General features: G+C 40.4%; 1 protein-coding gene across 1 annotated transcript in view; it reads right to left on the reverse strand.

Annotated features, from left to right (window-relative positions):
- PRMT3 (protein arginine methyltransferase 3) overlaps positions 1-27,039 on the reverse strand; it is a 57,964-nt gene that overhangs the window by 3,920 nt on the left and 27,005 nt on the right. Inside the window, exons 12-15 of the mRNA XM_083434612.1 lie at positions 18,508-18,695; positions 14,206-14,292; positions 6,447-6,497; positions 6,182-6,269 (exon numbers count right to left, since the gene is read on the reverse strand). Coding sequence (XP_083290738.1) covers positions 6,182-6,269; positions 6,447-6,497; positions 14,206-14,292; positions 18,508-18,695 — 414 coding nt within the window. The remainder of the gene's footprint in view (positions 1-6,181; positions 6,270-6,446; positions 6,498-14,205; positions 14,293-18,507; positions 18,696-27,039) is intronic.

Here is a 27,039-nt window from a genome sequence, read left to right on the forward strand (position 1 = left end):
ATTAAAGTATTATCTTGAGTAGCAGACACTCTTTGTACTTGGAGTCTTCATAAATTCAAGAATATAACTAATCTGACCTTTTTAGCTCTATGGAGCACCATTGTTTCCTTTGTCAGAAGCTCTGAGAAGCACATTCAATAACTGCATAAATACAGAATTAAATCTCTGTGCTAGTTAATATTGCTGACAGGGGCCTTTTGTGAAGTCATCATAAGCATTCAAGAACAGCAAGACCATACATGCGTCGGAATGCAAGGCACATCTGAATCCATTGAGCTGATGGGATTAATCTTATTCATTGTTGTGTATGACCAGTTATGCAACAGTGAAGAACTGAGGCCTTTTTCTTTTAACAACTTCAATTCCAAAAGAAAAGAGCAGCAGAAGAATTGAGGCCCTAAAAAAACCAACCCTTTCTATCCCCCACATCCCAAAGGCAGCAGAAAACTAATGTTAGCTGAGAACTAAAGGTGTACTAGTTCATATAAAATTAATTTGCATGTTGCAAAATCTAACTCAAAATAATTTTGACAGTATAGACAAGATTTCACAATCATTTGGAGTATACATAAAAGAGGCTGGTCTTAAAAACACACACACACACACACACACACACACACACACACACACGTGTATAGAATTGATTAATATGCCCAATATGTGTCAACCTGCTCACAAAAAATATTCTATGTCTGACAGCAGCACACAAAAGACAGCCAAAATGTCCCTAAAAAGGTGGACAACCAGATCCTACTGTAGTGTTATAATTCTACCCCCTGGGGGATTTTATCAGAACACACAGTCTAAGTTTAATTGCATAAAAATGAATTAAATTTGCTATTTAAACAGCTCTAGTGATGCATACCTTGAGGCAAGCTGTAAGAGGCAACATTTCTATAACAACCTACCACAGCTTTCATTAAAGGCAGCCCCCAGTTATTTATAACCATGTTAATTGCATTAAGCAACCCAGACAATCAGTTTAATTCATTGTCATGAGGAAGATCTTTTCCTTTTCCTCGCCCCAACAGGCCACGTTAAATCTTTTGTGCCCAGCCATTCCCGTTGCTAAACTAAAGCCATGGCTGTGTAATCATAACAGAGAGGAAGATCAGACCAATTAATCAATGCCATATAGATATAAAATGACTGATGTGCTTTCAACAGCTCTACTGCTCTATGCCCTGCAGAAAACGCTTCCAGAGACTGAGCTGCATCACCTATGCTCAATAAGATGCAAGGAAGGCACAAGTCATGTCATGGTTTGATCAAGACTGAATGCATTATCTTTCTACTGCAGTACTGTCATTCTTCCCTTGGAGAACACTTAAGTTGGCTTTGCATAGTAAAAAGTACAGCAAACGGGAACGGAACAAGAAGTGTGCTGTTTCTGCAGCATACAAAATTAGTAGGGTTTTTTCCCCCTCTTAAAAAGGCACTGCTCTATGGCTGAGCATGTTTTAGCATTTCTGCTCATGTATCGTTGAGCCTCTTGCTTAAACCGAAGGGCGACTCAGTGACACTACAACATACTTATGGGACAAACTATTCATATGATGTGATATTATTTATTTATCATATTTATTAGACACCCAATTAACAGACTCTCTGGGGATGCACAGTGATTCAATCATTCCCAGTGCAAACAAAGGGGGAAAGAGAAGACCAGTTCCAATTACAACCATCAGGACTCAATTACAGCTCTTAGAAAAGACAGAAAGTTTATGGGATTATCATGCAAGTACAGAAACAGTACTCAAATGGAGAAAATAGATTGGCATGACTACATTTCACTGTACCCAACAATAAAAGGATAGAAAATGCCATTGGGGATCCAAAGGAACGCCTCTGCCTTGAGCAGAAAAGATTGGTTATAGTGGCCTTTTCAAATGTTATGGCCTGTGAAATCCAAGGGATCATAGAAACGGCCCCAGTATGAAGCACACAGTAGCAAAAAACCAATGGGACAACAGTAAGGTAAAGGTAAAGGGACCCCTGACCATTAGGTTCAGTCGTGGCCGACTCTGGGGTGGCGGCGCTCATCTCGATTTATTGGCCGAGGGAGCCGGCGTACAGCTTCCGGATTATGTGGCCACAAGACTAAGCCGCTTCTGGCGAACCAGAGCAGCGCACGGAAACGCCGTTTACCTTCCTGCCGGAGCGGTACCTATTTATCTACTTGCACGTTGACGTGCTTTCGAACTGCTAGGTTGGCAGGAGCAGGGACCGAGCAACGGGAGCTCACCCAGTCACGGGGATTCGAACTGCCGACCTTCTGATCGGCAAGTCCTAGGCTCCGTGGTTTAACCCACAGCGCCACCCGCGTCCCTTCTAAGTACAGCTGCTATAGAAATCTTCAAAGGAGCTTATCAGTGAAGCAGAATCAAATGAAAAAAGGCACATCCAAATACTGCAAAAAACAAACTATAACTGATTTGAACTTCAAAATGTATGAGGACCAGAAAAATAAACAAAATGGTTGTCTCACCCCAAAATAGGAGGTGAAAAGTATGCTTACTAGGTGCAATATGCAGGAGGAGAAGGAAGAGGATGCAGGAGGTTACTAGGGGGTGGTTAGTAAGTAAGGTGGGGTGGCACAAAAGGTGGGGGAGGCAGTGACAAGGGCATGAGGATGACGGTGAAAATGGGTGCAAAGGGGGGCTGCAGACTAGAAGAGAGAAGTGGCTCCAGAAATGGGGTTGGGAAAGCTGGTGGCATGGGGTGGGAAGGGTGTTAATTGAGGAATGGTAAGGGAGCTGACAAGCGAAGGAGAAGCTTCTAGTATTGTATATTGCATATTATCTTTGCTGGGGGGTGTGTGTTAAGTTAAAAAGGCATCTCTTGCACATTACGGACGCCATGACCTTAAGGGAGGGGGGAGTTCTGTCCAGAAAGGATGGAAGTCCCACTGAACTTCATTAAAGCAGCCAAGATTTGGTCTGCATAGTGCAAAGTAAGATTTGCAAAGTAAGATTTTTCTAACTAGAGTGGTAGGAACTGATATGAATGAGTGATGTTCCAGAATATGATGGCGATTCACAGTGAGGTACAACAGAATGCTGTCACCATGCTCCATTTGTTCGTAATACCTTGCTGCATAGCTAAATGACAGAAGAAAGGGCAGCCTTAATATGTTATAGACAAGGGGAGCTATCTACTTTGAAGGGCATTTTTTGAAGTACATTCTTGACTGACATAGATATGCCCCATAGATTTCACAAGGCTACCTCATGAATGCTCAATGGTGTTTTTATGCAAGAACTGTCTTTAGCTTTGAAGCCTACCACAAATTAGAAGTCTTCCAGCTCTTAAAAGTTTTTTTATTTCTCGCCAAAATAGAAAGGATATGCTTGAGAGCACCTCTGACTTACCAGGCTGCGATCTCAACCTAATGTTTAATATAACTTTTCTTGAAATCTTAAAAAAAGGATTTTGCACTGACTTACTCTGAACGGGAGAAAAACCATTAACTTGAACCAAAAAAAGAGGGGGGGAAACCACACAAAACCCATTAGCAATAAAACAGCACATGGTTGCATTTTATGTTCTTGATAATGCCTTGCAGTGAAAATAAAATGTTTGTTGTTTTCCACAGCAATTTAAAAGGTTGTACACAGCAGAGCACTGCAGCCAAAACTCGTCAGAGGAAAACACTTTTCTGAAGACCAGTTCAGCCTTGGTAGTTAAATATTCTAGGTAGGAGAAAATATGTACACACTGATGGACATTTTTAATGTATATGTCACGTGATTTATTCTGTTAAATGGGCAATTACTGCAAAAGTCATATGTGAAGTAGCCTTGACACTCTTCTTTCCTATGGGTTGTGTTCAACTAAGTCCTACTCTGAGCAGACCCACTGAAATGAATGAATGCCATCCACTGTTTTTAAATTTTAAAGACATATATACACTTTACTGATGAATGGGCTGGCAATGAAGTGTGCTGCTTACATGCAAGCCTGCAATATGAGGGAGCTTTTGACATTGAGATTTGGACATATTCCCATGTTTGGCACCCCAAGAGGGACCAGAGAGATAAATCAGAATTAATTTTTGATAATATTTGAGACTACCTTACTGTCTCAAAAGGAAATTAGCACGTTTACTGAAAAGTATTAAAATCTATAAACAGCACACTAATACCAGTTTGAGCTTAGAAACGCTAAAACCAGTACACAAATTGTTCTTAGAAGCATTCCTAGGAACCAACAGGAAAACTAGGATGTGAAAAAGAGAGGCTTTGGGTTAATTGGGTAAGGACATTGGGTTGAAGAGTGAAAGTGGTATCACAGTGCAAAAATGAATGAAGTTGCTTGTTTGCAGAAGGAAAAGGGGAGGTTATCAGGGAAGTTTGGCTAGTGAGGTTTTGGGAATGTTTTTAGGTGAAAATCAGAAGAAATTAGACTTTGAGGAAATGGCTGCTTTCATCTTCAATCCCTTTCACCTACACCCACTTTTTTGCAACCCTCTTTGTACCCCCATTTCCCCCTTCACTCCCTTTTTAACTCCACCCTGAAGGGTTAAACAAAAGCAGAAGTTCTGGTGGAGAATAAATTATGTACGGATTCCGGAACACATGACAAGGAAATACTGATAACCAGATTTACTGTGATCACTGGTATAGAAAGATCATGCACTTATTAGGTCCATATGCTCAGGGTCTAAGATTGTTCTTAAAGTCACTGGACCTTAGTTAACAGAGTTCTTATAGTAGATTAGACACCTATTTTTTAATGTTAAGCGTGTTCTGACAAATGCCACTGCACATTTATTAATGTAGAACAAGCAAGAAAGGTCAGCTAAAATGACCTGTGGAAAAAAGCTAGTTAGGAGCCTAACACTGCCACATCCAACTCAAGCACACACATTTGGAGTTGTGGCAAAAGGCAAAGAAAGTTCCATGTATGCCTGCCTCAATACATGAAAGTGCATCTTCCTGGACTGTTTGCTCCATTTCAGGAGCCCAAGAGACTACACTCAAAGGAAATCTTGTGTTCTTCAGGTTAGATCAGGTACCCTCCAGGTGTCGTTGGATTCCAACTCCCATTTGCCCCAACCAGCATGGCAAATGGTCAGGCATCATGGGAGCTGTGGTCCAGGTACATCTGGAGGGAACCATGTTGTCTACCCCTGGACTACACATAGATCAAAAGCAACTAAGGCCTGCTTCACTAAGAGGCTACAGTGGCCTTATTAATTCTTTCTTCATGCACGGATTCTAAATGTGGACAAGTGGGCAGTGGATGTCTACCGCTGGCTCTGCTCCTGACCATGAATACTGCACTGGTCATGCCACATTTGGTTGCAGTGCTCTCTGCAGGAAGGGAGGGAAAATTTAATAAAGTAGACAAGTCTACGTATGAACAGCTGCTCCTATGCTGCTTTCCCAGCCGTGCAACCAGTACCATCAGGGGCGTGGCCAGAAGCACAGTTCCACTGCAGAAGCTACACATGGAGAACAACTGTGTGTGCATATTGTATATTTCACCACCCCTGAAGCCACTGCATATGAATGCATTTTCCTTCTCTCCCTTGGGAAGTTATGGCCCAACACACTCTTCCTTGTGTGTGAATGTGGGTAGACTCTGTAAATATACACTACTTGTACATGAAGTGTATGCTCAACCAAGAAACAAGTTAAGTAATATGGCCAAGTCGATATTCTGGTCAAATTTGATTTAAGCAAACAGTGACCTGCTCTGCACATGTAATGCGAACAAGTCATTATGAAATGGTATGTAAACATCACTACTCATTGGGGAAATAAGGTACCAAAGTCTTTCTTGGACTCTTACAACTCCTGGCTAGATGACAGGGGTTGCAGTTTTGATTGCTGTCATGTAAAAAGTCCCTGCATGTAGAAAGCTAGTATATGAGGGAGAAATATTTTTACCTACTTGCCTATGTGCAGAGTATGTGTATTCATCTATCTAGTGAAAGAGCATTCATAATGCAATACTGCATGAGGCAAAGTCCTTGTAAGCCTCTAGTCACATTATTTTGGTGAACTAAAAGCAAGAACTTTCACATATAGTATAAGGCAGGAGGGAAATTATTATTGGATGTTGTGCAGGAAATTCCCAAGTGTTTACTTTCAGCATTTGAAACAAATCTGAAAGTGTGTCAAGAAGAATCTAGGATTATAGAAATTATATTAAGCTAGGGGGAAAAATACTGTACCTTCTTCCACAGAAATTGGGTTCTCCAAAAAAAATGCTGTTTGCTTCCAGTGTGTTTTGGTACAGCAGGGACTAGTTGAGAACAATACCTGCAGTGACAGAGTTCAAAAATCTGTGATGACATACAAGACTTAATATCATGCTACATTAATCTAGCACACATACATTAAATGCTTGCAACAGCAAAACAGACTTATTTCAAAACACCTTAAGGCAAAAAGCTGACAAAATATATATCTTTAAATTAATTTTGAACATGTACTCACTGTTTTACTGCAATTCTTCTCAAAACATATATCAAAATATCCAGCAACTGCCTGCAATTTAGAAATAAACGAACGTCAGCAATCTTCACATTCATTATCCTTGAAGTGTTTCTTGATATCATCAATATAATTGCTGGAAATAATATATTGAGTAATACCCAGTTCTTGCTTGGGCAGGGGCATTCAAAACAAACTGAAAACTCAACCACCTTGATGTCATTAAGCAAATACAACGGCTCCTTAACATGTTGTTTATGGCCAGCAAGTATGAAGGGTTAAAGCTGTGGCCTTTATTCAGTTAAGGTTTGTCCTTCCATTTTCATTACTGTAATAGAAGCAATATTGTTGTGTTTCCGGGGTATGGAGAATGGGGAGCTACTCAAATACACTGCTCAGAATCAAAGTAGAAATGAAAAGACTACCAAAGTCAACCAAAACTGTCCAAAGCATGCATTCATTTGTCTGGTTACTTTAAGAGAGCCCTTGCCTCTGGTGCATCAAACTGTGTTGCAGAAAATGGATCAGATCATCAGAAGGAAGTAAGAAGAGCTTCTGGATAAGGTCAGGCCAAAGGCCCTTCTAGTTCAACAACCAGATGCCCATGGGAAGGCCCCAAGCAGACCCTGAGTGCAACAGAGCTCTCGTCACTTGTGATCCTAGCAACTGGCTTTCAGATGCATACCGCCTTCAACAGTGGAAGTGAAACACAACCATCAGGGTTAGTAGTCTTCCATGAATTGGTCTAATCCTCTTCTAAAGCCCTTGCTACCTCTTGTGACAGCACACTCCCTAGTTTTTGCTACATGCCTAAACCACAAGAAGCTAAATGCTACATACAAGTCCAGTTAAGATCATCTTCCAGTTGCAAGAACGATGGAAAGCAGCCTACATATTGCCAAACACCCACAAAGCCTAATTATGCTCTCAATCCCACCCCAGCCAATAAGCATGGATTCAATAGATACAAACTCTAAAATGTTCCCTCAAATAACCCTGGCTAGTGAGCACCACATAGTTCCTTTCCCCACTGTCTGCTGCTGACTGATGCAACTTTCAAACAGAAATCTGCATCTGCATGTGGGCAGCATTCTCTGTACAAGAACATGGATGAAAGGCTGCTCATGAAGGACATCTGTCAAACACCCCACTGCCACCAAGAATGAAGCATCGTTCACGAGTTTTCCTCAATAACTGGAAAGTTTTAAATTGCAATTGGTATTGATAAGCACCAAACGGTGACAAGGTCCTTCAAGAATACACCAATAAGTGAATACAACAATCTGGAATGGTTCTAGTGTTCAGTCATGTTCTAGCACTACCCAATCCAAAGCACTAAAATGATGCACCTATTTCAGAGCACAAGGGGACTCCTACTTCATAGGACTGCAGTGCTTCTATATTCCACAGGCCGGATCCACAGTGTGTCCCTCCCATGAAGTGAAAGAGGCCCAGATTCAGCAGAGCCTTCCACTGGAGAAAGGGTAGGGAGACAATTTCCCCCTGTTTTCCCCTTCCCTTTCCATCCCCCTACCCCACCCATCTCATGGCCCTGGAGGGTTCCTCAGCCTTGCACTGCAGTTTTTCAGAGGGCTGCAGGGCTGCAGATTCCTCCCTTTTCTCCATCCAGCAGCAGCATCGTGTGAGTGGAGAAATACTGAATAAGCAAGTTATGCTTTTTAACTATTTGGCTTTCTTTCCTCATCACCCCAGGCAATGGAACAAATGCATTCCCCTCCTTTGCATTATTAGCACAGTGCTCTCTACTGTCATACAGGAAGTGGGAAACTGCCTTATATCACGCCATGCAACAGATCTTTCCCTCTCCCCACCACCCCTAAAAAGCCTCTCCAGAGAGTCACCCCACATTGTGGGCTGTGTTCCACAGGGCTGCAGGGGGCAAGGGAATTCCCCCAAATCTGGCACAGAGGTCTTGCACTTTGCACATCACCGTCCACAATGTCTGTTAGGTCTTCCCAAGTCTCTGGAAAGGCTGGGAGGGGACTCTAGGGGAAAATATACATTGTGCAAGCTGTCTTCTGTTCATGAAACAATGCATACACTCCTGTGTTTTAATTTTCCTACCACGAGTGGGCAATTTTAAAACACATTGAGAGTTATTCAACTATATTTTACTTAGAGTAGACGCACTGAAATTAATGAACATGACTAAGTTAGGTCCATTAATTTCAACAGGTCTATTCTGAGTAAAACTTGGTTGAATGTCTACTATTCATGTTTCCCCTTTCTGTGCAAATTGCTGTGGAACTGTCTGATGTATGTCAAAGCCAGAGTCGGAGACCCAAATATCTTTGGGGGGTTTTTTATTTAGGGGAAGGCTAGCTTGAACAACTAATGTTACACCATTGCTCCAACTTTAGTATTCTGTCTTCCTTCTTAAAAGTTGCATATATCTTTTATCTCTTAATATTACAGACTGGCTGTCGAATGAAAGACCAGTGTACTTCCCCACAGTTCATCTTCTGCAGAACCATTCTAACTGAGACTTGCTATATACATTTGAGAGATGAGATAGCTTCGTAATTTAGCAGAGCAATCATTTTTATTTATTTGACCTTTTATCCAACATTATACGAACAGCTTTGAGACAAGATAAAAAATATATTTTTTTTAAGTTAAAGCAGAAAGGTCAGTGTAGAAAATAGAATATAAAGATAAAAACTGCAATAAAACTGAAAATGGTGTTGAATCTTAGAAACAGTTACTTCAGGTATTATTTTGTTTTACATGCAAGTGACTTATGCTTGCTTTTACCTCCTTCCCCACCACAGCACTTCGTCTGACAACAGATATATAGGCCCCCAGAGAAATAATCACAATAGACTCCAGCATCTCCACTAGAGTCATTCAAACACTATTCTCTGAACAGTAACCAGTAGGAAATTGAAAGCAAACACAATGGGATTGGCCGTATATAACTGAAGATCTGGCCTATTGAGCACTGCGAAAGGATGCTTTTTGTTAAAGATACACCGCAGTAGAGTAATTATTCTGCCTTCTGTTCTCAACATCCCATCAACAGACAGAACTGCTCTGCATGTTGAGGGGAAGGCGGTTGTTTTGAAAAGTAGGCAAGCAAAAAAAGAGCAAGGAGGTTAATGAGATGTAGAAATTCACCAAAAAAACACCCCCACCTCACACCAAATTTCTCCTGCTCATAAACCAAGTCAGCTATGCAGAGGGGGAAAGGAGGAGCACCAGAGCTGCAAATGTGATCATTAAGCCTGTATGCAGACCTGTGAAATCAATTCACAGACCAAGCTGACATTGAAATATAAGCCAGGCCAGTTTCCCTTAATGTAGAAATTCTCCCAAATATATTACTGGGAACATGTAAATAATCAGACATCAGTAGCCATAATGTAACCAATCTGGGAACTGCAAGTACAAGTTGTGTCTCTCTCCGTGTGTGCATGATTTCTCACACAAATCAAATATATTGCAGCTCTATGCCTTAATTGTTTGTTCTGTTGCCACAGCGGGGCACAATTTTATTCACAGAAACCACAAAATAAGCAGTCTCTCTCTCTCTAAAAAAAATCAGTGTCTGTTGAAGATGGTCAAACACCCCCAGTTTACTCATTTGTTATCCTGTATTTCAGGCTCATTTTTATTAAGAACAGAGCAAAGCGCAGATTTGAGCAAATCTCAAATCTGCTTCTTCATTTACCTGCGCCGCTTCTTTGGGAAAACACTTCTGTTCCCAATTGTAAATCCCTGTCTGATTTATACAAACCCCTGTGAAACCAGTTAAAAGCAATTTGACCAATTCACTTAGGAGAGAGGAAATTAAAAGTTACCATCATCGCTATCAGCTGCAGGGAGTAATTTATCATTTTTGTTCCTCGTCAGTATCGTGTTCCAACAGCATGCAGCTAGAGCAGATACAATTAGGCAGCTGGCCACAGAAGTAGGAGGATAATGTGCTTTTGATGGAGTTTATCCAAGCATGGAGATGAAATGCTTGTAAGCCATGCAGCAGAGAGGGAGAGGGAGACAGACAATCACTATGTTCTTGGTGCAGAAATACCACTTTTGTTTTTAAAATGATATTTCTTAAATGAAAACAACTCAGTACCTCAAGATTACTGAATGATCCTTACTCTTCAAAGGGGGAGGGGGGGTACTGAAGAAAATTTACTTCGTTTATTGTACCCTGTACAAAGCCTCATTCCATCTCAAAAGTAGAATAACCGAGGACATTAGGTATTATTCAAGTAGTCTTTGTACCATACTATTCAAAGTTTGATACTGTCTGAAAATTAAATCATCTTCAGCCTTGTACAACTGCTTCTTATATGGCAAAGCATTAGATTTTTATTCCTTGATGAAAGCAGTTCCTCTTTCATTCATCACTTCCAAGTTGGGGTCTGCAAAGATCATGGAGGGGAAATAAATGGCGGAGAAATTCTCTCCACCCTGGTATAGTAGCGAACTGCTGAACTTTGCAGCCAGATAACTGGATTCCTGCTCACCTAGCTCTAAATGTCAGCAGTCTATTGCTATAACCTAATTGACCTATAGTGGTGATACCTGAGATTTGGGTCTATTAGTAGCTGCCTGGCTCGCACAATTTCAACAATACAGATTGAGGTAGGAGGGTATTTTTCCTCCCACTGGAGAGTATATGAGAGTTTCGGTGCAAAACTGGGTCAGCATAAGTATGTGCCATGCATCCCCTGACGTCAACACCCCACCCCCAGGATAACGTTAAGTTGTTAGGGGGTGAACGAGATCAATATATGCTTAATCCTGTTTTCTTCACACCACCATTTCCCTCTAGATAACACAACAACATTTAATACATCCAAGACAGCAATGAGCATGGCAGTCTTTAGCTTTTAAAATTATAAGCAAATAAGTTCCTGCATATCTGGGGAGTTATCCAATCTACCACCTCCTCTGTGGATGAGCCAGAAGTTATTTGTGGAACCACCCGAGTTTGAATCAGAAGAGAAAGCAGGGTTAAAATTTGCATTGCCTATCCTTACTGCACCCAACCCCGAAACCAGCCAATCATGTGGCAGAACTCTCAGCAGTCTTTAAAGGGCCCTCAAAGGCAGATTCCATGCTTTTAGGGTGAACCCTACATGTCCACTCAGAAGTAAATTTCATCATATTCAACAGGGCTTACTGCCAGGTAAGTGGGTGGAGGATTGAAGCCTTAGCCATATAGCAAAACTTAATAAGTAACGTTTTAGATGACGGCTAACACCACCAAGAACCTATCAACAGCAATTGATACTGCACTTATTAACTGATATTAACTAAAAGCTTCTCACAATACCAGTTTTGTGCTAGGGAGGAAACCATCTATTAAGCTCATTAATTTTAGTATGTATACTGTGCTTTCAATCAAGTAAACTTGGGCAATTTAATTTAGTTTTTTAGCCTGCTTAATCCCAAAAGCTCTGTGAATGTAGCAATATATTAAAGCTGATTATCAGACATTTTAAGAGTACCTATTGGAGGGGAAAAACCAGATATCCATGCACATGGTGTGCTTGTATTTCTGCTCTCTGCTTACAGAGCCCATGAGGTTGGGTAAAGTGGTGGAAGCACAAGAGGCGGTGCCCTGCCTGTTCAACTGCTTGCAGAATGCTCCCTCTTCCCGGGAGCATTCCAGCGCATGACAGTGCCGCTCATCTTCTCTGCCCCGGGCATTGAAGCATTGAGGAATGTTCCCCCTCTCATGTGAGGCATGGTGTGGCAGGGGGAGGCACATTCCCATTTCACCTCAGGTGGTGAAATGGGACGGGCCACCCGTTTCCTTATATATGTGAAATTTGAAATTGGCCTATGGTGAGAACATGCATACACATGGTCAGCTTCGTCTGAAATGAATTGCCAAAAAGACACTGAAGAATAAAATGGTTGTATGGCTTGAACAGCCAAAATACAATTATTTACAGAAATCTGAAATGGTTATTTTGAGTAAAATTGTTTACAGGCTTCACAACCCACTTTGCCTAAACACACATCTTACACTTTGCTTGTATCTATGATAGAGATGGGAAGTTGACATATAAGGATTGGGGAATGGCACAGAGGATCAGGCCCACAATAATGGCGGCCTAGAGCTCCATTGCAAATGGCAGGTGTTTGGGTCATGAGAAAGCAGGGGGTAGAGGAGAACAGGCAGATTTATGAAGAGGGAGGGAGTGTTAAAATGTTAATAGCTGCCTGTTCCAAGATGGGTAGGAATTTCACAGTGACCTGCAAACCTGGGTCAGTGACTGTATATTAAAGTTTTAAGAGTGGCTGAACATGAATCTCTAGGTATATGCCAAAGTCTACTTTCCATTGTTGTAGAATGTGTCTGGCTCATAAATATCCCGATGTAAAGCTAAGGAATTTATAGTAGCAACGTGGGTTGATTGGAACTCTCCCCAAATGGTTCTAAAAATAGAAATATTGCCTTGAAGAACAACGCTCAACTTCCTCTTCCCTTAAGTTTCTGGACTAAATCAAACAGAAAACACACATAGTGTCAATAACTAGACACAGTATTCCAAGTGTGGCCTGAGCAAGGCATAATAGAGTGGAACTACTTCGCTTGATCTGGACACTTCTGTTGATGTAGTTTGACTCTGAACTGGGACTCTAACCCATCTTTCCTCAAAGGGGAAAAACAGCCACATTAGTTTTAAGACCAAAAATGCTATGACATTAAACCTTTATTCTTGTATCTGAAGCCAAACTAAAATTCTACATACAGAAAATCAAAGGTGAATATTTGTCCAGCTGAAGAAATACACTATTAAACCATCTTCAAAATCTCCAATACATATAATGGATTTATTGTTCATTTACTGCAAGGTTAGGCAGCCTGATGTGATGGATGGACTGTCAGCCTCTAACTAAACTGCTATACTCCATCACAAAAGGAGTGGAAATTCTGGTCATAAGATGTCAATAATCTTACATGATGAAGTACGCAATACTTGACAAAGTGCTTTGTTTTTTTGCGCAACACCACAAATCTCTGATCCAAAACTAGAAACTTCCAAACCAAACATTTCACCTGTATCACTATATTTTTAAGACTGGAGAACACAAGTGTATATAAAAAGCAACAAATACATGCTTTGGTTCGGAAATGAAGTTACAACCCATACCCCAAACCCACACAAATAAACAGGAAGATACAAGCAATGATATATGTGAAGGCTATATGTAGAAACCGCTTTACTGGAAAAGTGGGTGTAAAAATTACAATTCATAGTGAGAAAGGGAGAAACTCCATATGAAAGGGGTCACAAAGAATTCAGAAGGTGGGTGGAGGATAAATTGTTAAAAGGAGATAGCAGATAAGCTTGTGGCAAGTGGAAAGGAAGGAATGGTGAAACAAGCTTACACAGGAAAAAGAGTAAAAAAGTATTAGAATGTAAAAAAAAAGGGGAGGTGAAAGAGAAACAAATTGGTGCCCCTCTTCTGCCAGCGCAGAACGGTTGAGTGAAGATCTACATCAGGAATAAAGGGGGAATAACGTTCTACATGGCTGGCCCCAAAGAGAGAGGACTTAAGAGGAATGGCATAACTGCTGGTGTAAGGAACACATTATACAAGATGGGAGACACTGCTGGACAAGATTGCAATACACCAATGGCTATCAGGTAATGCCAACATTTAATCCCGTAGCCATGGTCCATAGCTAGCTAGTTTGCAAATGAAGGCTTTGACCAAAGGTTTCAAAAGCGTGGCAATCAAACCCCTAGAAATGCTGAAATAAAATATTTACCGTACACACGGAAGTCTTTGTTACTCTCAGAGTGAAGTCTGATGAAAAATTCAGTTCTGAAACGGATACAACATGGCAATCGATCCGCTGCAAGAAAGTACAGAGTCTTGTGTGAGAACAAAGCAGAAGCCTAGTATCTGCGTGGAATCTATGGAGACTGTTTTAATCATCTCTGTATAATAGACCTGAAATAAAGCTTATTCTCAAAAGCAACCTACATGGAAACTAGTTGCCTACCAGGTGTATATGGCAAAAAACTGGAAAGTTTAGCCTCTAAGTGCAAGCTCAGGACTCCCAATGGCTTTATAACTGCAGTCTTCTAAAAGCACATGATAAATGAAACTCTTAAGGTTCAAAAGTTGCTTGCAATGCTGTTTGCAGAAGATGAACTGGGGGTAGGACTCTGAAGTCTCACTTGGATGCAGTTAGACTCTATGTTCTTCAGCCTACGACCAGAAAGTTAAAATTGTCGGGATGCTTTTTTTTATAGAGATATGTTTCTCATAGGGATAATGCTTCCATTCAGAAAAAAATGGGCTTATATGTGAAGTCCTAAGCGGCAGGAAAATGAGCTCTCTATGTCAAGTACATACAAGTTCCTATATAAAACTGATATTTATTGAAGATATATCATATGTAAAGCAATTCTAAGCTGAAGGTGGATTCGCATATTTCATGGCTTGATGAGTCTTATATATGGCATCATCAGAGTCCTAATAATAGGGCACATGAAAATCAAATCAAGGTGAGGCACAATCCTCAGATTTACAGCAACAGTCTAGCTTTAATCCCTACATATTCCCACATAGTGTTTTCACACATATTTGTTCACCCATCCTTTTATTTGGATACTTATTTATTTGAGAAAGACTCCTGAACAGCAACTGGGCTCCCAGCAGGACTCGCAAGTCCATTTATGACTGGACATCTCTCTCTCACACACACACCACCTTCTTTTGTTAAAAATCAAAATTGGTACATTTGTCTGTAATTTCTTTAACCCTTCTTGGCCAATTGAATAATATGCAAATATAATGTATGTTCCATATCCTGGATAATGGTAGGGATATGAAAGGCAACTCCATCATTTTACTAACCTTGGAAAAGGCAAACAAAGGAATACTGCAGAGCTATGGTGTCATAATCATGTCAGCCAATGAGGGACATTTAAACACCTTCTGTTGCTCAGCCATTCTTGTTTGTCCACCATCAGGAGTGGTGAAATCCAGTGGCTACAAAGCTGAGAGCATTCTCTGTGGCAGCCCCACGGCTGTGGAATTCATTGCCAACTGGACTGTCAGGTCACAACACTACAGAGTTCTTGGAAATGTCTGAAGGCTTGCATATTTTTTAAAATAAAGGCTCATATATGGGCTTGTTTCCTACTGTTGACTACCTTTGTAATTTTGGGCTAGCTGTATGTTTTATCAGTTGCTGGGTCACACTATTACATCTATGACTATTTGGTATGATTTTCTGTGTTACTCTGGAACATTTAATACATTACTGCTATATGTTTGCACAACTTTATATTATTTTTGATGCCTTATGAGAAATTCTTGAAACTGGGATGTGACTTTTCTAAACAAAGGGGTTACTGAATAGGACTATTAGTAACTGCTCGTCTTACAGAAAAGAAATCCCTTTAAAAGTCAAAATTTGACACAGAAGCTGTCAGATTTTCACGAGGCTGAGTGGAGTATGACAAAACCATTACTCAGGGTAATAAATGCCAGATTCAGAGGTGAAACATATACATTCTTAGTCATCATATGATTAACTAGGTACATTTTTATAATTTCCTCAATATTTGAAAATCATCAGCTTTATGGAACAATTATTGATTTTGGTTGTTTACTCAGGATGACATTCTTAGTGAATTCATTAATTTTACTACATCTTATACAGAAAAATGGATAGTCAACATTTAAAGACTTATTTGGAAGTTTTATCTATCAATTCCACTCAAGCAATTATTTTCCAGCCTGCAATGTAAAAGTAGGTTGTTAGGCAACAACAGCATCTCAAAGTAGTCATAACCAAAACAGGCTTGTCACTCTTTTAAATCTTTTAGAGATGCACAGGGAGCCTGAACTACAGGAGCCCTATTTTTCTCCAGGAACAAATCTAAGGCAATGAGGGCTACTATACAGTGGTACCTTGGTTCTCAAACACCTTGGTACTCAAACGACTTGGAACCCAAACACTGCAAACCTGGAAGTAAGTGTTCCGGTTTGCAAACCTTTTTCGGAAGCCGAATGTGCTCTATTTGAGTGCCACACTTCTGTTTTGAGTATTACGCTGAGGTCTGTCTGTTTTTGCTATTTATTTTGCATTTTTGTTTTTGCAGCTTTTTTGTTTTGTTTTGTGACTGTGTGAACCCAGTTCAGCTACTGATTGACTGTGTGACTGCAGTACATTGTTTACTGCTTTCATTTTATGGATCAACTGTGTCGTTAGACAGCAAAATTCATGTTAAATTGCTGTTTTAGGGGTTGTTTTTAAAAGTCTGTAATGGATTAATCCATTTTGCATTACTTTCTGTGGGAAAGTGTGCCTTGGTTTTGGAACGGACTTCCGGAATGGATTAAGTTTGAGTACCAAGGTACCACTGCGCAACATTTAGAGGGAGGTGTTACTAATTAAAATTGTGGTTGAATAATTTTGCGTAATAAATATTTTCTCTTTTTAAGAGGAATGTAGCCTATTGTGCTCTAGATGGGAGGGGGAAACGAGGCTGTTGGTCTAGGGTTGTACATTATCAGAGCATTGAATGCATTCAATTTCACACAGCAACAATGCTGTTCTTATGAAAATATAAGATTGCCTTTTCAGATAATAGTTAAAAAGGGGAGGGGATTAGAAAGGAACTTCCCCCCAATTGCTTCAGTTAAGCACACCTAAGTGGTACATGCAGCAATGTTTGTGTGATTTTCTCTAATCTTATTTACAGAGGTGCTACAATATACCGTATTTTTCGCCCTATAGAACGTACTTTTTCCCCTCCAAAAATGAAGGGGAAATGTGTGTGCATCCTATGGGGCGAATGCAGGCTTTCGCTGAAGCCTGGAGAGCGAGAGAGGTCGGTGCGCACCGACCCCTCTCGCTCTCCAGGCTTCGCGCAGCTCTCCGCAAGCCGTGGGAGCCCAGCGCTGGGCTCCCATGACTTGCGGAGAGTTGCCTGCATGCCGAAGCCTGGGGCGCACTGAGCTCAGTGCGCCCAGGCTTCAAGCTTCGCGCACCTCTCCGCAAGCCGTGGGAGCCTGGCGCTGGGCTCCCACGGCTTGCGGAGAGTTGCCTGCATGCTGAAGCCTGGGCGCGCTGAGCTCAGTGCGCCCAGGCTTCAAGCTTTGCGCAGCTGTCCGCAAGCGGTGGGAGCCCGGCGCTGGGCTCCCACAGCTTGTGGAGAGCTGCCTGTTCTGGGGGCTGGGGTCGGGGGAAGCCCTTTATTTCCCCGCCAAAAAACTAGGTGCGCCTTATGGGCCGGTGCGTCCTATGGGGCGAAAAATACAGTATGTTTACATGGAAAGCAATATACTTCTTAACCAATCATCTCGTTTCTTCTACCATTAATGGTGTGGTGTACTTGTTAGTGTTGCACTAGGACCTGAAGACCAGGGTTCAGATCAGTCAGTCATTGTCTCTCAGCCCAGTCCGACTCTCAGGGTATTGTGAGGAAAAATTATGTATGTCACTCTAAAGTCCTTTGAGGAAAGGTGTAATAAATGAAATGAAAATACTCTTTAGCACTCAGACTTCGTTCATAACACTGAATATGCAAATATTCAATGATTTTAGCAAACAATATAACTAATAATTATAGCATAATTAATTACAATATAATTAATGCAGCTCCAAAGCCTATAATTAAGCATACCAGAGACAGAGCATGACCAGGTGGAGAAAATAAAAGATGGAGAGACAAGCAGAAATTGGAGTTAAGTTTTAAAGACAGCCTCTTGAGACATTTAACAGGTTCCAGATGGAACCAACAGAGAACTGCACATCACTTTTGACGTATAGATGTTGAATGAACAATGGGCAGGTAGCCATTACACCTCCTTATTTTATTTCTGTCTTTATTAGTTTTGTGGTGGGAAAGAAGAGAGAAAAACTACTACGAGAAGGCTGCAAAATCCATAAAGATGTGAGCAAATTCCAAAATATTAGTATCACGGACTCCATAATTTATTAACACTGAATGGCTAGGGGGAAATAAAACATATTATATGTAAGAACAGCTTGCACTGTGTTAACAATTATACATTCTTTTCTAGAAATTTACATTATTTGGTACAGTACCTTGATGACACAAGCTTCAGATATAAGCGTGCCTGGATCTAACACTTCCACAACAGCTTCTGGAATGACAGCCTTCTTCATGCAGGACATGTTGAAGCCATACACATCATCCCAGAAAGCTAACCTGTCTGCATGCTTCTTGAGGTCACTGACAGCCACCAGGCTGATGGTGCAGATGTCAGGATACACTGCAAAGAGACATTGCAAATAATTCCTTTTATATTAGATTTGACTTTAATTTGAAATATACGAGGAAATTTACCACAAGCAAAAACAGACAAATCTACTGTTTTGAGGAAAAACCTATTTTTAAAAAATCCATTTCATGGGATTCATTGTTGTTGTCTTGGTAGAAACAAAGGCATGGCAACAACTGGGGTAAGTGGTGATAAGCAGAACCTGAGACAGATCAACGGCTCTGCATACATGACAGCTGTCACACAAATGCATGGAGTATACAGTGACTGCTGTTTCAGTCAATATTGCTCATTTTTATTTATTTTTTTAGGTCTTCCCTTGCTATACAGTGGTACTTCAGGTTAAGTACTTAATTCGTTCCAGAGGTCCGTACTTAACCTGAAACTGTTCTTAACCTGAAGCACCACTTTAGCTAATGGGGCCTCCTGCTGCTGCCGCACCACTGGAGCCCAATTTCTGTTCTTATCCTGAAGCAAAGTTCTTAACCTGAAGCACTATTTCTGGGTTAGCAGAGTGTGTAACCTGAAGCATATGTAACCCAAGGTACCACTGTACCAGGCTTGTTCCTGGACTATCAGCAGTATCTCTGTGCTACAGTAGACAAAGAATAGTTAAGTCAACAATCTCTTTCCAAAATGACAGTGCTGTATTTGGTAAGCAGGGGAACACAGGAAAACTCGCCAAGTAGCACCAGAAATGTGTTACCACATTAGCAGAGGAAGGTAATGGAGTGATGCATTTTATCTGATTTATATTGTAAGCTTCCTAGCAATGAAAAATGCCTATATCATCCAAAAAGCAGGGCGATGTCTAACAAATATACCACCCTTTTATAACATTCATATTTTAGATAACATAATGACCAAACAAATGAGGCCTATCAGATGATGTGCTGCTTTGTTTGTGTAAAAACCCGAACTAGGATGAATTCTGTTGTTCTTTGTATATCCAGCTTTTAAAAGAGACATGAAACTGAAGGCTAGTTACAAAAATTAAAATGCAACAGGCAAGTGGAGTGGACCAAAAGGTATGCAAGCACCAATTAAACATATGCGCCAGAGTTTCTTTGTGTTTCTTGTTCAGCAGCCACACTAAACAATTTTATTCAGATGGAAGGCTACTTAAATAGCAGTTGTTGAAAAGGAAAACAACCAAACTCTGCTCCAATGCATGCCCACTGTGGCCAACGCGTCCCTGGGTCACAAAACCAAACAGAGCCTTAAGGGTACAAATCAGACCACAATAAGCATGCTCAGAAGCTGTGAGCCTGTGCTCTTAATGTTCCTGACCAAGAAACACATTAGCCACAGAAAACTTACACCAGCATTTCTTGTGCAGCTTATTAAATTAAATCCAAGAAGCACTCTTTTAAAGTAAGTACTTTGCAAGCATAAAGTGAAGAAAAACATAACACTATAAAATTAACGTCCAATAGAAACTGTAGATTCTTCCATTTATTTATGTGAGATGAGGCAGTTCTATTAGCACAACATAGGAGTTATCTCACCTTCTCCCAATTCCCACCATTTTAAGTGCAGCCCAGTATGCCCCATTTCATAAGAGGTTGGTGATCCTGCTTTAACACTACCACTAGGTCCACCCATTCATCAACTCACGTCTTGCTTGACAGCCAACTTTCAGAATTCAGTTCAGCAATAGGCCTGGAGCTTTCTCTGCTTGTGGCTTATGGCATTCAGGCCATTATTTGGATGCTCATTACGGTTTTACAATGCTTCCATGAAAAGCTTGCTTTTTTAAAAATTGTCTTTAGCAGAAAAGTTCCAGCCCAAGAAGTATTTAAATTATTATTTATCTTACCCATCTAAAAACACAATAGGAAAAGGAGCCAATATATTTTGAATAATTCACTTCCGTGATGGGTCATTTTGGTTTCTTTAAACCCCATGGTATTTACGAAAGTAAAACCACTCCTATGCAAGAACCTTTTATTTCATACATATTCCATTACTTAGTTTTTAATCTGATTGAATTATTTCTCACCACACGTAATATTAAACTGCTGATCAGACATCTCTTAGAGAAGCGCACTTTAGAAATTCATAGGTTTGTCATCTGTGTCCTTCTCGACTCACTGCCCCCAAATCATTTGTCATTAGTAACAGCTCACACGGGGAGCAAAGCAAGATGGGAAATCTTTTATCCCTCAGCAATGCCTCACAAATGTAAGGACATTAAAAGGGTACGATCGTAGTAACTGCAGGGCTAGAGGCATAGCTGTAAATTATTATCATTTGAAGGTGGAAAAGCAAATATAACCAATCACCTTTCTCATATAATACTTTTAGCTCCACCCTGAAAGCCCCCTATTTTAGGCTTTTGGAAAGCTTGAGGTAGAAGATGACACAGCAACCAACCATTAGCCCACACTGTGACAACAAAGTTAAGTCAAATGAAACTACGGCTGGAATAAATGATTAGCACTTGGCTAAAGCGGTAACAAAAAGATGATCACAGAAACACAAGTATTGATACTTTTCCTTCTTTGTTCTGGGGCCTTAATAAAGTTGCACACATCTGCTGTGCCTTCCAAGCATAAATGAAGCCTAAATATTCTTCAGCCAGCACAGCTTGTACACTAAGGTTGCAGTATCTATTTTACCTCAAAGGTGCAATGTAAACTTTTAACTTCTCTGGAATATATGAAACACTGTGATGAAAGGTACTGTGAACAACTGTTTTAAACTAGTTGGCAAAATAGCTCACGAGCTACAACTGCCCAAAGGAGGAAGTGTCCTATTTAAAATTCTGCTAAATGAGCTGTACAGTTAAGCTAGTGGCATTGTATTGAACAAGGAAAGTTGATATATGCATGTATATCTGACAGCTAGTTAATTTTGAGCATCATGTTCCTCAGCCCCAACATATTCTGCTTTGGCAGAACTTTCACCATTTTGGTCACATTTGCCATTTGAGAAGTTTCTAGGCATTTCTTCCTTTCTTTTCAGTTTGAAGGCAACCTATGCTTATGTCTTGGAGAACAGAAATGAGATACAGAAATTAAAGGGCAATGAAGAAAAACTTTTTTTTTAAAAGTGATACACCTTTTTGTGTTTTACTTGCTTTTAGTTTTTATTATATTTTGTGCATGCCCTAGATATATGGAAGGCCATTAATAACTAACAATAACAAAAATGAAAAGAAGCCATGCCAGTACCACTCCCATTAATCAGGTTACACACACACACATACACTGTTGTCATGTCAAATCTCATGGATTATAATAACCTGCACTAGACTATATCAAAGCATATTCCTTATAAATCTCCATCTTTCCTTCCACCGGGCAAGGAGGTTACTGGACCTCTAGTCTAACTCTTGAAAAAGTTCCACCCTAAAATTAATGTAGCATATTTTTATCTCAATGGTGTCTGACAGAATTATCGGTCTGTTGCTACACATGATGCAAAAGTAAATTGCATCTACTGTGGACGTTCTGCTGTTTCAACCCCACCTGCTGGCTGATTTATAGAGGAACAAATGAAACCATCTATAAAGCCTCCATTAACCTTCTAAACTAGTTGGCATTAGAGCATCAGATACAAGTGCCTGAAGGTGTAAGAGCTCTGTTTAAAATACTGCTAAATGAACTGAACTATCAGGCTAGAGAACTATTAGTGTATTTTATTGGGAGTGAGAAAGGAGTATAAATATTAAGCGCTTAACATCTATTTTCACTCATCAATCTTTTCTGTCCCCAAAGTGAAGAACTGTTTTCTTTCTAAAATAATTTTTATTACATTTTCAGATTATGCATTTCAAAATGAACATCTTTCATTATAACCATCCATTCAATGACTTCCCTCCCTCCCCTTCCAAGGTTGTTTTAATTTACCCACTGTTCCTGCATATATTGTATATCCATCTAATTAAGTTCTCCAATCTTATATCCCACTGCAATATATTATACTGTTGAATTTACTGTAATACTGTGAACGTTTTCAACTGTGTACGTATTTTCTACATACTCAGCAAAAAATTCCACTCCTCTTTAAATATCTGTTCTTCTTGCTCTCTTATTTCACTTGTTAGACTTGATAACTCTACATATTCTAACATCTTAAGTTGCCAATCTTCCTTACTAGGAACCTCCCTCACTTTCCATTTTGGGGCTAACAAGATCTGAACCGCCATTGTTGCATACATAACTAAGTTTTTCTGAGACCTGGGCACCTCTGTCTGCACCATTCCTAACAAGAATGCCTCTGGTTTTGGGGGGAACCTTGTTTTAAACATTTCCCCCCCATCTCATTTTATATCATTTCCCAATATTCTTTAACAATTTTGCATGCCCACCACATATGAAAAAAAGTTCCTTCTATTTCTTTACATTTCCAACACAAATCTGATTCCAATTTATACATATTAGCTAGTCTACTTGTGGTTGGATACCATCTATGAATTCTTTTCTTGTAGTTCTCTTTCAACAAATAGCATCCTGTGAATTTCAACTCTTTCTGCCAAAGATTCTCCCAGAGGTTTAGTTCTATATTATACCCTATATCAATTGCCCAGTGGGTCATTGAGGCTTTAACCAGCTCACCTTTTGTTTCCCATTCCAATAAAAGTTTGTACATTTTAGACAATAGTTTTTCCTTTTTCTGCAATAACCCTTTCAAATTGTGAGCTTTGGTCTTATCTAATTTAAACATATAAAGTTGATAATACTGTAACCAATCAGTAACATGGCTCCTTAGTTCTTCCATAGGTTTCAATCTGGGTTCATTCCCTGTGAAATCTAGCAAGTATCTATAGGATGCCCACTGTCTATCCATGTTGATGCTCTTGAATGTAATTGCTTCAGTTGGCAATAACCATAGGAGAGTTTTTCCTTCTAACAGGTTTGAATATTTCCCCCACTTTGTACAAATTCCTCCTAATAATATGGTTCACATAACTCTTATAGATTTTAGCTTTCCCATAACAAAGACATGCATGCTAGCTGAATTTAATATCATTGCCTTCCAAATCTAAAATGTGAGCATTTATAAAACAATCCATTCCCTTAGCCAACACAAACAAGCCGCCTCATAATAAAAGCAAAGGTCTGGCAGCAAAGAACTGTTTTCTAGCCACACCTGAAAGTCATTTGAATTTTTTTATGTCAATGTTAGTATTCAGTTCAAGCCACTGGTTCAAAAGTACTGGGATATTATGTATATTTTACATTATCAATCCATAGTGTATTTACTTATCCTTTTCCAAAGATCTGCTACCATTTCCCTCTTTGCTGCAGGAAACTACTTCAACTGAAGTGACTTCCTAAAACCAGTTAACCGCTTTCTTAGTAACGTAGGATAAGGGATTTCTTGAAGTCCTGCTTCACTATAAAACGACAGGCCTTCTTTCCTGTTTTTTGTCATCTCTAACAAATTCTATTAAATCTATTAATTCCCTGTATAGAAATTCTGTTGACTCATATCACACTATGCATCACAAGCATTTGTATAATCCAAAAATGCAGTCATAAAATTTGTTGCATCAAATACTGAGACATCGGCAATATCATTTCTAATTAACCTATATCAGTAACAGCTCACAAATACCCTGCCAGACAATCAGTAATAGCCAGACTATACTCAAAAGAGACAGCTCCTGTGTCAAGTGAATCCATGGTAGTGAATTCTCATCCATTCCACTATTCTTAGATTTCTACTGAACAGAAAAACCAACAGTTTTTCAGCTCACTAGAAGAGGGAACATAGTTCTTACCAACCAATTTACATCATTCTACACTGCATTGGCAGCTAACTACGAAGAAGCGGACAGAGATAACCTTCATTATGCTGGCCCAGCAATATTCTCCTCCCTAAAGCTATACTCATCACTTGCCTGCTTGAAAAGTAGAAGAACAGAGAGAGGACACATAGAACAGCAGCACACACTCAATCTAAGTCCTCTGTGAATGCAACTTGATGTCTACCACCTCCTCCTCCTACAGCTCCACTGACAGACAAACAGGAACAGCCCATTGGGGCTGTGAAATGACACCACCACTACAAAATGCCAGATTTGCTTCTTAAGCTGCCAGTTGCCTAATCCTGTCTTAGACAATATGTTAATTTCCTGGCTGCACTGGCTTAGTGCTTAGTGCTAAGAACTGGAGGTGGAAAAACTTAAAAATGCACAGCTGTACCATTTGCAACTCGAGTAAGGATTGTTTTCTTCAGGTTCTGCAAAACTATATATTCAAACTATATATTCACCCAAGAGGAAAAGCAAGCAGGCTGTAGAAAATAATTCAATTTTATTGAACCTCAACCTGTTGTACCATCCGTGTTTCTCTCAAGCAACTCAAATTACTATTTCCCCTCTGCGCTTAGTTACAGACACAGAGCTTTCCCCACTAATATTTCCCATGGTTTGACAGTAGAGTAAAAGAGCAACTCTCTTATTATTTTGGACAGAGACATGCCAAATATAAAACATGAAGTGGCAATATTTGGCAGCTTTATAATACTACAAGATGGGCAATGGTCCAAATTCCCAGGATGCTTTAAATGCTGCAGTCTGCCTTGAAAATATTTCCCCTGGCTAAGCACCATTTTTAATTAAGCCATCCAGCTGTGCACATTGCTAGTAGGTGGATCAGTGAGCACAGATGACTCAACAATTCCTATTGCAGAAAGTCAGAATTAGATGTTCCACAATCTAACTCTGTAAGCACGAAGAAGGAATGAAAATACATATGAAGCGGGTTTTGGTTTGGGCCAAACTATATCCAAGTGCTTATCAGGTCTCTAATACTAAAACCAATTTCCCACCAAGAAACAACTCAAACAGGTGTTTGCTCCAACTTGAAAGGGCATAAAATTCTGCCCGAGTCCTTGACCTAGTCATAGAGAAAAACAGTTGAAACAGCAGTAGAGAATGTAGGTATTTCAAAGGAGAAACTCACAGGTCAGAATTTCAGCTTGTTTAGAACAGTTTCTATAGATAAACTAGGAAGAGAAAGCTAGCCAGTGGTTTTGCAGCACGAAACAAGCACTGCCAATGTTTCACTTTTTATCATTGCTACAGAGACTGGTTTTCCAGCAAACAGTTTTTCGGAGTTCTGGAGAATTGTACAGGAAAAAAGAACAAATACTCAGATTTCAATTTCATAAAAGCCTGCATATTAGGTACTGAAAAAAGACTAGTGTAAAATAAAATGTGATGAATGCATGGGACTCTAAAAACTAGAAGGGAAGAAATATATTAGAACACCCATAGATTACTATTGCTATGGAATGGCATGCCTAGGTTTTTATAATTTATCAAATTTATTATATGACTACGGCAGGTGATTCTGTAGCAATGTGCAATTTAGAACAAAAACCCTGCATACGTATGTATTAATTCATCTTTCCATTTCCAGGGTGGCATAAAAAGGTAAACACAAACTCAGAATTAAAGAGATACATAAAACACAACACCACACCATACTATCATCTCTGGTTCCCACTTCCTTGAATACACCACAAAAGGAAAATCGGGTCTTTATTCAAACAAGTGAACTTCCAGAGGGGTCACAGTGTTAGCCTCTCACAGCAAGAGCAACAAGAGTATTATGTGGCACTTTTAAGGCACACAAGACTGTTTTATGAATGGAAAAGATAACCAAAGCAGATTACCAGGCATGAGATCCCTAGTACAGTGGTACCCCGCAAGATGAATGCCTCGGAAGACGAAAAACTCGCTAGACGAAAGGGTTTTTCGTTTTCTGAGGTGCTGCGCAAGACGGATTTTCCTAAGGGCTTGCTTCGCTAGACGAAACGGCCCTGCCTCTCGTGTCATGGCGACGGTCACTGCACGCACGCTCGCTTCCCCGCTCCTCCGGCTCCCTCCCACCTTCTGGCTGACGGCTCCTCCGGCTCCCTCCAACTGACGGCCGACCTTCCGGCTGCCTCGCGCCGCTGCCCTCCCCTCAGAGAGCCGTTGCCGCCAGCAGCCAGCGTTGCAGCCAGAGTCGCGCTCCTGAGCCCCACCACCCTCCAGCAGCCGCGTCGCGCGGTGGCCACAACGCGCAGGTGAGTCTGAGGTACCGGCTGCGGCAGCTGTCCTGCTTCTCCCCCCCCCCCCCCGCCGTTGTTAGTGTTTAAATGCAGTGGTGCTTCGCAAGACGAAAAAACTCGCACAACGAATTAATTTTGTCTTGCGAGGCACCACTGTACTCCTCTAATTCTTTCTTAACCCAGGCAACTAGTCAACATGGTAAATGGTGTCATCCTTTTAAAGACAAAGTGGGCTTCTGTAGTCATACAGTAGCTGCATCTACATGCAATGCCAAAAGCAGAGTTTAGTGTCCTGTGGATGAACTGCTATGAGCACAACCTA

The sequence above is a fragment of the Podarcis tiliguerta genome, assembly GCF_965153285.1.
Source record: "Podarcis tiliguerta genome assembly, chromosome: 1".
NCBI lineage: Eukaryota > Metazoa > Chordata > Lepidosauria > Squamata > Lacertidae > Podarcis > Podarcis tiliguerta.